The sequence below is a fragment of the Lemur catta genome, chromosome 11, assembly GCF_020740605.2.
Source record: "Lemur catta isolate mLemCat1 chromosome 11, mLemCat1.pri, whole genome shotgun sequence".
Lineage (NCBI taxonomy): Eukaryota > Metazoa > Chordata > Mammalia > Primates > Lemuridae > Lemur > Lemur catta.
Window position 1 is genome coordinate 1035394 of NC_059138.1, and position 16920 is coordinate 1052313.

A 16920-nucleotide genomic window follows, 5' to 3' on the forward strand; every position below is an offset into this window, starting at 1 on the left:
ACGAGACGCAGAGGCGGTGGCAATGTGACCAGGGAGGCGGAGGCTGGAGTGAGGCTGCCATAAACCAAGGGATGCCAGCAGCCACCTGACGCTGAGGAGACAAAGGATCCTTCCCAAGAGTCCCCAGGGGGAGTGTGGCCCTCGGACACCCTGACTGCAGACTTCTGCCCCCAGCACTCCCCAGAGGGTAAACGCTGCCCGTGTTCCACACCCTCAGCCTGTGGCGATTTGCTATGGCAGCTGCAGGCAGTGAAGACCACCACACGGCACCCATCCACTGCACCACCCCAAACTTTCGGCCGCACCCAGGCAGGGATGCTCGTCAGCCCATGCCTGCCCTGAGCTTTGAGGGTGTGACGCTCCCTTCCTGGAGATGGCCTCCCGTCTGCAACCCGGCAGTCCAAGGAGACGCGAGACCTCGCATTGTTAAGTCTCAGAGACGTTCCCGCCAGTGCAATTCTTCGGGTGACTCGGTATTTGGACAACGCCAGAGAACAGCAGCAGCAGCAGCTTGTAACTGCAACGGCCGGTAACTCGCACTGTCATTTCTGAAGGGCTTTCTTTCCATTCCCAACGTAGCGAGCCGAGATCGCGCCGCTGTACGCTGGTCCTGAGGTTTGGACAAGAGCTCCCACCACCTGCCTCGGCCACCCCGACCCTCCAGAGCGGGCAAAGCAGAAGTGGAGGTCCTCAGGGGGTCGCAGCAGCTGCTGCCTACACAGGCAGGTACGTCGGAGTTTCTTTCTGCTCCATCCAGAATAAAAACAAAAGGCAGGTTGGGCACGGTGGCTCACACCTGTAGTCTAGCACTCTGGGAGGCCAAGGCAGGACTGCCAGAGCTCAGGAGTTCAAGACCAGCCTGAGCAAGAGCGAGACCCCACCTCTACTGAAACTAGAAAAATCTGCCGGCCATCGTGGCGTGTGCCTGTAGTCCCAGCTACTTGGGAAGCAGGAGGATCCTTGAGCCCAGGTGTTTGAGGCTGCTGTGAGCTGTGATGACGCAACTGCACTCTACCCAGGGTGACACGTATCTATGACAACTCGCCCAACAAAGCAGTTAGGACATGGGAAGTTGCCCTTTGCAACCTTGCTTCCCGCAGGTGTGCGCAGGGCTGAGGCGTGCACGGTGCAACAGCCCATCCCCGCGACCGAGCGCAGGGCACCCTTCAACACAAACACGGAGGGGAGAAAAACCCACAAAGAGAGAGAAGAGCGTTTACGGTTTACCGTTTTCTGCCTCCATTGCAGAGGAAAAAGTAGTGATGTTGCCTTTATGCAAGGCTTATTATCTTAGCGCAAGACTTACTGTCAAGGCCCTGGTCCGAACGACTGCGACCTTGCAGGTTACTGGGGCAGCTCTGCAGTGTGACATTCACAACCTGTGACACCAACCACGAAAGGAGACGAAATAGGATTGTTGTGTTTATACGGTGTTAAAGTCTATCTGCAATTCTCGCCGCATCTCGAGAACACGCCTGTGAAGGCGAAGTATCCAGACCATTTCTGTTTTACTGCTGGATAAGCCGAGGCACAAAGTACGTGGACTTAAGAACTCAGAAGTTTCTGGACGCAGAGCCCCTTGTGCCATCAGTGCATTTTCCCACCCGGACCTGCTGGTCACCAGTCTCTTTAGGTCACGAACTCCGGCTAACACCCGAACACCAGGATAAGCCCTGAGCTGACCCCAGTGCGCCAAAGCACGGAGCTCAGCAACTCGCCCCGTCCGGGGAGTCCGGGTGTCTGCCATTGAGACGACGTCCTGGGGAACCTCCCTGTGCCCCACTCGGGAGGCGGCGTCACCCGGCACCCGTGCTGGCTGCAGCGCGTTCCGACCGGAAACAGGTGGACTCGGAAGAGCCTCCGGTCCACGGCACCTCTGGCACCCTTGGGAAGATTCCACAAGGAGTGATCAACCCTGCCACGCCCCTTGCTGTGCCCACCGTCCCACAGCTGGAGGTCCCCGTTCCCAGCACGGATTGAGGCAGGCGGGCCGCAGGCTCGGTGCCGGGCAAGGACTGCACCGCTTGGCTCCAAATGCCTCGCCGAAGCGCACGCCGCAGCGTGGACCTTGTAGGCTGACAGCGCTGCCTCAGTGAGCTCAGGACGCAAAGCGATCACCTGAGACAACAGCAGGTGAGACGTATCCGTAGTAACTGCCCCCAACCTCAACCTCAACCTTCAGCTTTGAGCACAAAATTACCAGAAGTAAGAAAAAGTAGGAGAAAACAGAGAAAAGGGTAAACAAAACAAAGAAGAAAGAATCTTCCCTTAGGAATTTTTCTCAATGCCAAACCCGAGGAGAGGCCCGGGACACCACCTGTGACAAGGACCGTGCCTCCCCGGTGTCACAGACACTGCGCGCTGGGGCTGAGGCCGCCTGCAGGACACGGCAGCTCCGTCCAGCTCAGACGACAGGGAACTGGCCTCTGAACTCACACCGGCTACCTCACTGTGCTATGTCCACTGAAGCCATCACACCTGCGGTACAGCGAGGTCCTACTCGGAAGCTGCGGTTTTTCTAGAGCAGGATGTAACTGACCACAGTGATCTGGGGTAGGACTCCAACACAATCTTGGGGAAAAAAAACATTTAATGCAAATATTTAGCCATTATAACATCCAAATAAATAAATAAGCTCAGAATAGTTGCAGGAAAACCACACATAAGTGTAACTACCAATTTCTTTTCAGTTCCAGATATTCCATTTCCAAAATATTGATAATAAAATATACAAACTAAGAAGATATAGAACATTCAACATAAAACAACCTATAATAAAAATAAAGCCCAAGACAAACCCTAATTGTTTTATTTCTGTATATCAAGACTACAAATAGCATTTAAACACTTGTTATTCAAATTCAGAAATTATACATTTCATTTTGATAATGGTCATTGTCTTACAAGTGTCATTCAGTTCCCCACATTTAAAGTGTATTGCTAATGACGGCCGGTCGACTGCGGCAGCCCCAGAGCCCCCGTGACCGCGAAACACGAGACGGGAGAGACAGTGAGGTTCCGACCCCGCAGCATCAGCACAGCCCTGCTCCCGCGGCTGAGGCTCTGAAACGTTTTCTGTTTTTGGAGACTAAAATCACCCAGCAACAAGTCAGGTCTTGATAAAGTGCCTCATTACAAGAATCGCCCCAGGCTCCTCCTCCCCGACACGAACCAGGGACTGTCCCGTCTTTGTGTCAAAGCAGCACCAAGAGCAGAGGACGGTGAGCGCGGCGAGCCGCCCCGGGATCTCCAGGAGGGCCGCGGTGCAGCCAGGGCGAGGAGGGAGAGTGTGATGGAGAGGCCCGGCCCGGCAGGCACTGGGACAAAGATGCAGCCGCCACTTTGGTTCAAACGACTTTAATAGACACCACAGTGTCTGTCCTCCCACAAGTCACCGGGCACTGTGGGAGACACGGACGTGGTCGGAGGGGGGCTGACCCTCCTCCTCTACCTCCCCCGAATGCTCTCCAGGCACAAAGCTGAGAAAGAAACAGACAGTGAGTGAAGCCCCTCACGCCCACAGACAGTGACCCCAAGCCCTCGTGACGCAGGTCCGGGGGGCACTGGGGGTAATCACTGCTGGCCTCAGGGCGGGGAAGTGGCTTAGAAAGCACAGATGAAAATCACCATCGCCAGCTACTTTCCAGACCTAACCACTTTGGGAAAAGGCAGCAGAAAAAAGAAATGCCTTCAGTTTTCACAATCAGGCTTGTAAACAATCCACCCCGCGAGCAGCAGAGGCCCCGGCGTCTGCCTCTCAGCCCCGACCCTGTCTCTGCCGCCCGCGGCCCAGGCCGACCTGCAGCAGCTGCGGCCCCGACCCCATCGCAAAGCCAAAGCTTCATCTTTGGTTATTTCACTGAGTTGCCACTAGTCTAAAAACTGTGCTCTTCTTGGCAAAATTACTAAATTAGCCACATGGCACATAACATTTATTATTTTAAGTTATTGGAGAAGCAATGTCCATCTAAATAAGTGACCACATCATAATAAAAATCACTGAAAGGATGGAGGGAGGGAGGAATGCCAGAAGGGGGGGCCCGGGAGAGCCGCGGGCGGCCGTGCGCCCTCGTGGCCTGGGCAGGTGCCGCTGGCAGAGGCCGCACGGCTTCTCTGCAGAGGGTCGGATCCCGCGTCAGCGTGAGCTCAGCTCAGCTCAAAGCCAGCAGCACACTCGATGGCGTACAGAAGTTTACTTCGCAGAAGGGTCTCGTCGTAGAACTCGGGCAGCTTCAGCAGGTTCATGCAGGTGCTGGCCGTGGGGAGCCGCTCGAGGTCGGAGCCGCCGTTGTGGATGCAGAACGCGGGGTACAGCTCCTGGAAAACAGCCCGGGCACGCACAGGAAGCGGCTTTGACAAACACCGTTTATGAGAATTGTAAAAAGCACACGCACTGTGCTTGCTTTGATCAGTAAAAAGTGACTGCTGCGAGTCATTTCCCCAAAACCACATTTGCTTTCTAAAAAATTACACCGACAACTTAGCTCTAAATGACATCAAATATTGTGCGTTCACTTCTAATGAACCTCATTTTCTAGATTTCACTTAGGAACTATGTATGTGAACCAACAAAAAAATAAAACAAATCTAATTAAAATGGGAGAAAAAAGCAATCTTTAGCCATTGAAAGCAAAATGAAATAAACGAATCTATTGGTGACTTAGTCATACAGGAACTATTTCAACTGTATTAGAATCACAAAAGAATCTTAAACTGTTTTCAGAAATGCTGTCATAATTAATTATTGGCATTGCTGTTCTAAACCCACAAAGTATTACATACAACCATTATACAACTAAATGTTATAAAACTACAATTTATAGGATCCTCCAACTTACTGGATCAAGCAAATGAGCTAACAGGAATCAAGATTACCTCTGGTAAAAAGAAGACCCTAATATAAAGTCAAAGAAATAAAACCACATCAACCTAAATTTGAACAGAAAACATTAGCTCAAACTCGTGATCAATTCTTCTCTTTTTTCCGTCCACTGAAAAGGCCCGGAAACAACGAGGGCCGGGCGGCAACGAGCAGAGCCCATTTCGGGACTGCAGTTTCCTGGGTCGTCCCCTTTCTCAGTGACAGGAATCGGGGCTCCCTGGGAACCTCTGAGGCCCATGTGGCCAGGACGTGTGCCATCAAGTGCCAATGTCCTGTCGTCCCAGCCTGCAGGAAGCAAACCCAGACCACCTGGGTTGGGTTAAAACTCTCAAGAGAACACTGACGGCAACCCCTGCCCAAAGGTGTGGCGATTACAGTATGAGAGCGCGCGACTGCAATGGACTGAAACACATCGCACGCTAAAGCCCACGGCTTCCCAATGATAATAAAGGAAACAAAACTTACCGGTTTTGGTACCAGTTTACTCCAAGAAAAAAAAGTCAAAAGAAAAACAAAGAGAAAAGAAAATTAAAAAAAAAAAAAAGGTAGAAAAAAAACTTATTGGTTGCCTTTGGAAGATGCCAGTTAATCCACTCAGGATTCTGAAAACTGGCAAATAAAAAACAATCAAGATGTATTCTAGCCTTCCTGTAAAAACTATTCCGCAGGGTAACCAAATGGTTAAAGAAAAAATTAAGTTTTCCTTTATAGAAAATTTCAGCTACTAAATGATGAAATGACATAATTGGAACATGGCTGTTTTATAACCACATTTAAAGAATGGTGCAGGCTGTGGTGCCCAATGACGGCTGAAACCCAGGGGTGCAAGAGCGACGTGGACCAAGCCCAGCACTGAGGGGGGCCCACGGGTGCCGGGTCTTGCACACCGATCTGAGGAAATGAGACGTATGTTACGTTATCTGTGCAAGCTTGTTGCCAAAGAAGAAAAATTCAAATTTAGAATCTGATGAGACCCCTAACTATCAATTGATAAGGTACACAAAGAAGCAACCCAGCTCTTACATTAATTAAATGACAAGGCCAAGCCCAGGGAGGCAGGACACCTACAGGGACAGAAGACACACATAACCAAGCACAACTCATGGAGTGCAGCCCCTCGTACTTGAACCTAAGAAAGACCACAGGGGAAATCTGAGCACTGATGGCATTACAGAATTGATGCTATTTTTTAGATGTGATAATGACATTCTGGCTATCTTTTAAGGTACGGCGTAACATTCTCATCCCTGTATGGCAGGTACCCACTGCCCTCTTCCTCTTCCCATGAGAAACCAACGGTACCAGCATCTTAATCACCTTTACACTGACTCAAAGCACAGACAGGAAAATACGTTCTCCCTTCCCCTATCTTTCAAAATACAAAGTGCTAGCACATCATATACACTGTCCTGCCCCTGTGACTTTCCCTGTGAGGAGCCGCCTCCCTCACACGCCAGGCAGTGGTCCCTGCACGTGTGCAGTGCAGTGTGTTGACGGGGACCTGGGTCGGCTTCTAGGAAAAATGAAGTTAATGAAGGACGATGGACGCAAGTCCATGACTGTGCAAATACATCCACAGCTGAAACTCCTACACGTCAGGCATTGATAAATGCAGACTTACGCACGAGATCTATGGATGTGTCAGTCCTTTGATAGTTACAAACAACCAGTGACTGTATTTTCCTCCTATACGCAAACATCATTAGCTACTTGCCTCAAATTTGAGATACAAGAGATGTGATTTATGTGTGATTATGTGTTCCCTTCCAACAGGAAAAAAACGAAGTGCGGATTGGCCTTAATCTGCTTGCTCGCCCAGCCGGTGTGGATTACTATCTGGCACGGATTTCAGAGATCTACCTAGTTCAACTCCTCACTGTACGTGTAGGGAACGAGGCCCGGAGCGCGCAACGGTGGGTCCAGTGCAGAACCTGGCGGTGCTGCGACTAGCAGACCGCACTTCACACCAGGCACGAAGGTCAACTGTGAAAGTCACACTTCCTCTTGAGTAACCCCCGCCACCCCCAGGCATCACTGAGCATAACTCTTTGGGAGGGACAGGCAGCACCAGCAGGAGGTTTTACACGTCCCTGCCCTGAGGGCCAGCACCTCTGTGTGGGGACCACACCCTGATCGTCAGAGATGCAGAGACAGCAATCCCTGCACAAGGACGTTGACAGCATCCTGAGAAAGAAACAGCTGTAAACAACTAGCAAAAAGCAGCAAGTAAAATGTGGTGAATTCATATGATGGGACGTTATGAAATTTATTAACAGTATTTCAAAGAATATTTAAGACAAGGAAAAAATGTTCCTCATGCAATGTTGACTGAAAAAGACAGCCTATAAAATTGAACACAGGATATAGCTAAAATTATTTTTAAAAACTATGCATGTCTACATTAACATACTCAGATACAGATACAAACATAGTCATAAAAGGAAGGAAACATAAGAACAATAACGGTTAGAATGGGAAAGAATATAGATTTTTTTCCCTTTCATATACTTAATCACCATTATCTTTATGATGGAGACAAAACACAGAGACCACAAGATGCTACAAAGAGACTTATATATGCTGCTTCTATCAACCTCTAGATTCTCTCTACCTTTAACTATAAACTTCATTAAAAAAAAATGTGGCATAACGTGCTAAAAACCACTTTTTTTCCTAGTTACAGTTTATATGCTGCTTTAAATCTCTCATAAAAATGTTAGAACAGGAACCAATGGAGAAACAGAAAGAACATTTATTACATTTATTATTCAGCATTCTGAGTACACGAGGGCAGTAATTTTCTCAAATGCTTGACTAAACTAAAATGGAAGCATCACATTTTTGAAACAGAAAAGGATTTCTGAAGACAGGGGCCAGTGAGGGCTGGCAAAGCTTCTTGGTAAATGGGAAGCTTGAAACATATTTTGTAGTTAAATGCCACATTTTAGTGTTTCTTTCCTAATGCTAATTGAATTTCCTACTTGGAGTCTTAAAAGTAAAAAAATGAAGTTTTTCATTGAAGTCTGAGTCAAGGGCACCATTTTGTGCATAATTAAATACAGTACAACGGGAATTTGCATTAATTCAGAGTGAGAAAAGCCATCAATTTATTATGTGTCCCGATGGTAACTTAACAATTTCTACAGCACCTTAATGATTTTTTTGTCTGTAACAATCACATTTATTAAACATATTAAACTTTAATTAGCTTTAGCAGATGTTATGCTTCTCCAATGATCTGGCACTAAGAAGCTCCACACCTTCTAAGTCCTGCCTGCTCTGCACACACTTGCACCGCGAGACCCCCCGTCCCACGTCGGAACCGATCCCGGTGGCCCCTCACCAGGCATGCTCAGCTAACGGGAAAGCCGAAATAGTAAGATGATTTTTCCAAATTTCATGCCTAACAAATGACAACCGCAAAAACATTTATCATGGGAAACTCTAATAATTAAATGTCACATATCATACATGTCAGATCCTTGAAAAGACATCCAAATCAGGAAGACTGTCTCATGGCTTCCGAAAAAGTACAGTAAGTCAACTGCGATTACACAGAGACCGTCATCAGGGATGAGAGCGTTTTCACTATTACTCTATTAGGGATTTCAGAAGTTCACATACGCCCCTCAACCTCCTTTCCCCCAACCACAGGACACAGGTGCCGTGACGCTGCCTGGCAGTGTTGCTAAGGCACGAGGGCTCGTGGACACCTGGTCATTTCTCGTTGCTGGCTCTGTCGCCGGCTATCAGAATGACGTCTGCGACCTACTCCTCACAGCAGAACTCCTTGTTTTCACTGCTGCTAGCATGACCGGCATCAACTAACCAGCCAGGAGCTGACAGCATTCTGGATCTTCCCCTCTGCTCTGACGGGAGCAGGGCCTGCAAACTTCCTTCCTTGAAACCAGGTGCTTTCTCACCGCTAGCCTTGGCATTGCTTTGAAACGAAGTACTAGAAGCCTTGTCTATCGTAACAAATGTTACTGATAAAACTACCTAATGGTATTAACATTTTAATAAAAATTTACTTAATTTAATGACTGTTTATATCATTAAATGGCAAGAAACCGTTTACTGGCTCCGTTGCTCAAGCCATTTCCCCCGGGTGCCTCCCGGTCCTGCGGCCCTCACACAGCCAGAGTCCAGACGCCACTGTCAGCCCGAGGTCACACAGCAAAGACACGCTCCTTCAGGTGTCACCTGCTCTTCAACACACGCTCGGGGCCAATTTTCATAACTGGTTACAAGATATGCTTAAAATTATAAAGTAGATCCACCTATTTGTTTTGGGGGGGAGGAATTATACACTAAGACAGAAGTATCACTAAATCTTTCTGGATGGCTTTGTTCAGGTGTGTCGCTTGTGGACAGTAGAGTTTTTCTGACCCTGCCTGAAAGTCTTTCTCTTTTAATAGACGAGTTTACCCTCAGTATATTCATTGTGGTAATAGGTCAGGCTTCTTTCGTTTTTATGTTTCCTATTTTATTTTATTTATTTTTTGAGACAGAGTCTTATTCTGTTGCTAGGGCTAGAGTGCCGTGGCGTCAGCCTAGCTCACAGCAACCTCAAACTCCTGGGCTCAAGCAGTCCTACTGCCTCAGCCTCCTGAGTAGCTGGGACTACAGGCATGGGCCACCATGCCCGCTTAATTTTTTATATATATGTTTTTAGCTGTCCATATAATTTCTTTATACTTTTAGTAGAGACGGGGTCTTGCTCTTGCTCAGGCTGGTCTCGAACTCCTGCGCTCAAACAATCTGCCAGCCTCGGCCTCCCAGAATGCTAGGATTACAGGTGTGAGCCACCGCACCAGGCCATGTTTCCTATTTTATGATTCTTAATGCTAATCTTTATTTTCTATATCTAATAAATATGGTTGGTTCTGTTTGTCCTGTTTTGCATGATTATTTTAATCTCTAGTACTTTGGAAGACAGAGAAATGATTTTATTTCTACTAATATCATTGAATAATAATATTCACTGATAGGTTTAAATTTATACGACCTTATCATTCATCGCTCCCAAAATACAACAGTATCGACTTACCACCCATTTAAAATGTACTGACTGCACTTACACCACACCTTTTCCCACCTCTGTTTTGTTATAGCTCCAGTTCTGAGGGGACTTACTGGGATGCTGTATTAACCTATCAATGTGAATTTTTTAAAAAGCTGAGTCAAGGTGTAATTTACATACTATAAAATATACATACTTGATTGTGCAAGTCAATGGCTTTAGTAAGTCTATAGAGTTGTGCACCAGCCCCACAGTCCAGTTCTGGAACATTTCCATTTTCCCGAGAAGTTCCCACTCCCACCTCTAGCGCTATGTAACCACTTTCAAAGACAAAGGCAAATTTCACATAAATGGAATTACACAATACGTAGTCTTTTGACTTGCTTCTTTTACTTAGCACAATGTTTACAATGTTCATGCATGTTGTAGTTTGTATCAGTAATTTATTCTTTTTAATTTCTGAGTATCTCCTATTACATGGTATCCTTTATGAGTTGATGGACATTTCAATTGTTTCCAGTTTTTGGCCATCATGAATAATAATGCTCTGAACATTCGTACGACCACTGTGTGAACACGCTGCCATCTGTGTTGGGCACACTCCTAGGAATGGAACCACCCCACTACACTGAGGGACGTTCTCAACATAACCTTCCTGCATTCGCTGACAGTTTCAAGGATACAAAAGAAAGGAAACCAAAGAGCATGTCCACTCAATGCAACGCGTGGTCCAGGGCTGGGGAAAACCAACTCTACGCAGGACATCGTAGACAATGGCAAAGTACCAGAGCACGGTCGCTGTGCTTCACCCCAAGGTTTTGAAACAGTAGTTCTGAGCGGAGCCTGCAAATGTTTTTTTTTCCTTCAAGGAAATTATACACCACTTTATTTCTGTGATATAACATTATGAGAAGAAATTATTTCTTAGAATTCAAACAGACTGCCAAAGGTTATTTATTTATTTTTGGAAACAGAGTCTCACTCTGTTGCCCAGGGCTAGAGTGCAGTGGCATCAGCCTAGCCCACAGCAACCTCAAACTCCTGGGCTCTAGCGATCCTCCTGCCTCAGCCTCCCCAGTAGCTGGGACTACAGGCATGTGCCACCATGCCCAGCTAATTTTTCTATATATATTTTTAGCTGTCCATATAATTTCTTTTTATTTTTTAGTAGAGACAAGGTCTTGCTCTTGCTCGAATCCCTGAGCTCAAACGATCTGCTGGCCTCGGCCTCCCAGAATTCTAGGTTACAGGCGTGAGCTACCTCGCCCGGCCACTGCCAAAGGGACTTACGAGTCTTCCAGCAGTAGCTGGCAATGAAGAACAGTGAAAGAGTGAACAGACGTCACGCAGCGGATCTAGCTGCTCCCTTTCCCAACAAAAAGAAAAAACACGGAATGCTCCACAGACCTGCGTGTCCTCTGTGTGCAGGGGCCATGTCTGTGCTGCCAAAGTGAGCCCTGACAACGCTCGCTTCTAACGAGCTCTCCAGTGACGCTGCGCTGCTGGCCACTCAGCACACACTCTGCAACGAGTGGATTAGATAACGTTGATTCTGTTTGTCACTGTTATGTTTTTTTGCTTTTGGTCATTTAATTGTGGTTATTTACAGGAATGTTCCCACCCTCAGGAACATATGCTGAAACATTTGGGGAATAAAAAGATATGATGTCTTCAATCTACTCCCAAACCACCCAGAAAAGAAATATAGAGCGATAAAGTGAATGTGGCAAAATGTTAATAACTGGTCAACATGGGTTAAGTTTTTTGTCCAATTCTCAGTTTTCTATATGTTTAATAGAATTTCAAAGTAAAAAGTTAAAAGAGTAACTTTAATTAGAAATATAAAATACTTAATGTAACTTTCTGATCAAAGATTCGGTGAAAGTGAATACGTATCTTTAAGTTTCGTAAGCACAAGCCATGTACAATGCTTACCTAACTTGATATCAATCCACAATATATATATACCATCGTGTGTACTTGCAAATACTAATACTGCTTTATTTTAATTTACGATGAACACAGGAAACATTAGATGGTTTTCAAGAAATTTCAGTTGCTAAAAATAAGCCAAATTGTATCAGATCGAAATTGATTTTCAGAAGTGGTAAAATGAGGCTGGGTGACAGTGAACGATCAGGACGGGGACCCACCCCGCGTGTGCGGCATCGACGCCTGCAGGCTGTGCTCGCCTCAGGTCAGCAGGAAGAGGCCACACCGCACACCTGTGACACGACACACGGCCCACAGGTGCGGGTTTGTTCACAGGCAGCCACGGCCACCACGTGCCACCACCGCATGAACAGGCTGAGCAGGAGCCCAGTAAAAAGCAACACAAATAAAACCAGTATTGGGATAAGCAGATAATAACCAACACTTAATGATTAAAAATCTAGCTGAAAATAAAAAGCATAGTAAAAAATAATAAATCTGATGTTATAAAAAACTGCACACTATAAATGTTTCCCTGAAAACAACGTGTCCCACACGACTTCCTTTAACCCTACTGGACGTCCTGCTGCCTTTCTCACTTCCCTTCAGTTTTCAGAGCAAACGGCACGAGAGTCGCCTACCTTGAACCCCAAGAGCGGCGGTCGGGAACAGCTTGTGACAAACTTGAGCAATTTGCGCTTTTCCTCATCAGTGAAACCGTCTACAACTCTCCAGAAGATCTTAATGACAGGATGGTCAGCAGAGTAACCTCCTGTGAACAGATGCACAGATATTCGATCAGTGTTAGAGATAAGGCACAGTCGTCCCTTGGTGGCAGCAGAGACTGGTCCCAGGAACCCTGAGGGTAACGACACCCACGGGTTCTCAAGTCCCTTCTATACAGTGTCTGGTATTTGCACATAACCCACCCAAGTCTTCCCAATATTTTAAATCTCAAATCACTTCTCGATTACTTGTAATACCTAACACAATGTAAAGGCTACGTAAATGGTTGTTATACCACATTGTTTAGGGAACGATGAGAAGAGTTCGGATACAATAATCCATTTTCCCCCGAGTATTTTCAATCTGTGCTTGGTTAAATTCACGGATAGGGCACCACGGACATGAAGGGGCAACTGCAGCTGCAAAGGCAGGATTCTCCGCCCCCCACCCTGCTGTACCACCTTGGAGGTGACGGGAAAGTACAAGAGGGAAACTTGAGAAGGATCAAAGAGACGAAAGCCAGAATAAGGAACATCTGCTGCCACAAGATCAACACCAGAAGACACCACAAAGGAGTCTGTCTTTTAAGAACTATGCCGGTAGTTAAAAAAAAACCGTTGTTGAGGAGTAGACTCTAAATAAGGGATTTACATGTGGTCATATCTAAAAACAGTAGTAGACAATGAGATTTTTACTTCTAATAGAGCTAGGTGTTTTCCCAATGTGATCTTAGTGTCTAATTTTATCATCTCTCCTTCTGATACTAACTTACTATCCTTTTGATAATAAGACCATGGCTAACAACCAATCCTGGTATATGATTTGACAACTATTCTAAAATTTACTATCTGCTACTTACAGCCTTTAATCTAGTTAAGTGCTTCCTAAAACTAAAATAATTGCTATATATTGTTCCCTCATTGTTAATATACTACAGAAATAACAGCAATAAAATATCTTAAGTGTATTAACTGGCACCAAAATGAATATGATAATATTTTAAACCTATTTACTGGAATAGCAAAGATCATTAAAGGTATAAACTTTCAGTGCCGACAGGGTAATGCAAACAACCCAAGACAATTTCTTGGCAAAGCAAAGACTAGATTGATTTCATCTTCTTAAACTTATGACTTGATAGTGGGGACAGTGTGACCTTAGGTATTATTTGCTTTCACATACAGAGTTCGAATTTACAGCAATACAGATTCACTACAGCAAGGGAGCCCCCCACACATAAATATACATATGTGTAAAAATAATTTTTAGCAAATTTTGCTTTGCAACCATCAGCACAAGACAATTTCAGAACATTCGCACTGCCTCAAACAGAGCTCACGCTCATCTCACAGGCACCACTGACCTCTGTCGCTGTGAATGTGCTTGTGGGATGCTCCACATACAAACAGCACTCAACAGAACCAAGAACCTGGGTAGGATTTTTCTTATTGTGGTAAAATATGTAACATAAAGTCACCATTTAAGCCATTTTTAAGTGTAGAACCAAGTGGCATTAATGACATCCACGTTGCTGTGTGACCCTTACCACCGTCGGAAACCGTGTGGCTGCAGAGTGGCAACCCCTGCCCCTGAACCAGGTCCCAGCAGCCACAAACCTGCTTTCGGTGCCTGCGACTCCGCCTGGTCAAGGTGAGCCATCTGATGTCCGTCCTTTTCCTCCTGGTTCACTTAACTCAGCATCATGTTTCCAAGAGTCGTCCATGTTACATGTATCAAAACGTCATTCCTTCTTTTTTTTGAATCCACAAGTAACATTTGTCTTTATCCCTCAATCCCCTTGATACTAACAAGGACGCACAGGCCGAAATGGTTTTAAGCCTTGCTTTCAGGTGGCTTGTCACCCAACCTCTGGTGACTCAAAGTCTGACCTGGCCTCACGTCTGCTCGCACACCGTCCCAGGGGCCCTTTGTGCTGGAAGTTCTCATAGGCAGCGTGTGCCAGTGAGGGCTGCAGTCACAGGGCCTGGGCTTCTCTCCTGACCTGCCACGTACTCTGTGTCTCTGCCGTGCACACCCACTGTCTGGTCCACTCAGCACCAACCCCATCCCCACCATCACAGTTCTTCTTTCTGAGACTCAATGTTCGACTGTATGTACAGACCACACTCACTCATCCACGCATTCTCGATGGACATCTGCGTCGTCTCCACTCTGCTCCGGTGAGTAACGCCGCTACGGACACGGGCTACAGACCTGCTGGGTGCCCGCTCCAACCGCTCTGGGCACACGCCTGGGAGGACCACTCCACTAGACGGTGATTCTAGGTTTAGCTTTTTGAGGAAACTCCAGAATGTTTACCACGATAGCTATGTCATTTTACCTTCCCACGAGCAATGAACAAGCATTCCAATTTCTACACATCCTCCCCAATACTTGTTATTTTCTGTTTGTCTAATAACAGACACACTAACGAGTGGTAAGGGGACCTCACTGTGGTTTTGATTGGCGTTTCCCTAACGACTAGTGATGGCTCTAGCACTTTCTTTGTACGTGTTGCACATTTGTGTATCATCATTGGAGAAACGTCTATTCAAGTCCTTTCTTCATTTTTGAATTGGGTTGACTTTTTACTGTGAAGTTGTAAGAGTTCTTTATATATTCTAGGTACTAGACCCTTGCTAGATACGTGATTTGTAAATATTTTCTCTCATTGTGTAGGTTGCCTTCACTGTTATTTTTTGATGTACCAAAGTTTTTAAATTCAAAAGTCTAATTTCTTTTTTCTTTTGCTGTTTGTGTTTTTGGTGTGATATCTAAGAATCCATTGCCAAATCAAAAGTCACAAAGATTTACCTGTTTTCTCCTATAAGTTTCAAAGTTTTAGCTCTTATATTAAGGCTGTTGATCTTTTTCTTGAGACATCGCCGGGGCTGCAGTGCCGTGGTGTCATCATAACTCACAGCAGCCTCAAACTCCTGGGCTCAAGTGATCCTCCTGCCTCAGCCTCCAGAACAGCAGGGACTACAGGCATGTGATACCATGCCCAGCTAATTTTTCTATTTTATGAGAGACAGGGTTTCACTCTTGCTCAGGCTGGTCTTGAACTCCTGAGCTCAAGCAATCCTTCCACCTTGGCCTCTCAGAGTGCTAGGATTACAGGCGTGAGCCACCACGCCCGGCCTTCACTTCTTTTCTGTGAAAATATTTTCATGTGCCCCCAGGCATGTAATTTGCATGCCTTTTCTCCTGTTACATGTTTTTTGTCAGTTTCATTCACAGGCTCCACGTACATAAATAAGACAGTAGAGGAAAAGTTTTTCCTCCGCTACACCCTCTCCTCCCATGAAAAGGAAAAAAAAAAATAGTAATTTTACTTCCGGGCTTCTACCATAAAATATCATAAAAATAAAAATTTATACATAGAAACACATACAAAATTTTTCACTATAGTGTAAGATTAAATAAATCATGATATATCTAATCTCATATGTTAACTGTAAGAAGAATAGCAGCTTGAAAATATTATTACTGATGCTGAACATAAAACCTCAGAATATACAGTATAAGTTATATATAACCACAAAACGCATGAAAATATTGGAATAAGAGAATACGATTAAAGAAACCACACCAACACAACAGCGGTCGTTTTGGAACACTGGAATTAAGGGTGATTTTTTTGAGACTGGCGCTGTGCTGCTGAAGCTGGGGCACAGTGGCTGCTCTCAGGCACAGCGATGGCCGAACGCTCCGGAGCTCCCGGGCTCCAGCGATCTCGCCTCAGCCTCCCGAGTAGCTGGGACTACAGGCACATGCCACCAATGGTGACTTCTGTCTTTTTCTTTTCATTGTTCCCATATATTTATAATGAGGTTAGTTTAAATAAATAAATTTTAAAAAAGTACAAATACCCAAAAGACACCAATTCCAACCCAAACAATCTCGTGACGGCTGCACCTTCTCCTGCTCAGATGACGAAGGCTGCCGAGCACCTTTCTCTGGCGTATGGGCCATTTGGGTAACTTTTTTGGGATGTGGCTGTTAAAGACATCTGCCTACTTTTATAACTGGGTATTTTTTCCCTTATTATTGTATTTATAATATTTAATGCATTACGGATACAAGTTTATTCCAAATATTTTTGCACCAAATGTGGCTTGTTTTTCATTTTTTTAAGAGTAGAAAGTTTTAAGTTTAATCAAAAAGCAGACACTTTGCCCTCTGGGAGGCCGAGGCGGGTGGATCGCTCGAGGTCAGGAGCTCGAGACCAGCCTGAGCGAGACCCCATCTCTACTAAAAATAGAAATAAATTATCTGGACAACTAAAAATATATATAGAAAAAATCAGCCGGGCATGGGGGCGCATGCCTGTAGTCCCAGCTACTCGGGAGGCTGA

The 16920-nt window shown here is 45.7% G+C and overlaps 1 protein-coding gene across 4 annotated transcripts in view; it reads right to left on the reverse strand.

Moving 5' to 3' along the window:
- Nucleotides 1-2572: 2572 nt before the first annotated feature.
- The window catches only part of UBE3C (ubiquitin protein ligase E3C), a 109752-nt gene continuing 95404 nt past the window's right edge, over nucleotides 2573-16920 (reverse strand). For 3 of the 4 annotated variants that reach the window (XM_045564793.1, XM_045564795.1, XM_045564797.1), the window contains 2 exons: nucleotides 12479-12609; nucleotides 2573-4317 (listed from right to left, as the gene is read on the reverse strand). In XM_045564793.1, coding sequence (XP_045420749.1) covers nucleotides 4147-4317; nucleotides 12479-12609 — 302 coding nt within the window. In that variant the 3' untranslated portion in view covers nucleotides 2573-4146. Of the gene's footprint in view, nucleotides 4318-11159; nucleotides 11428-12478; nucleotides 12610-16920 lie in introns of those variants that run through there. The other variant, XM_045564794.1, reaches the window with a different exon arrangement.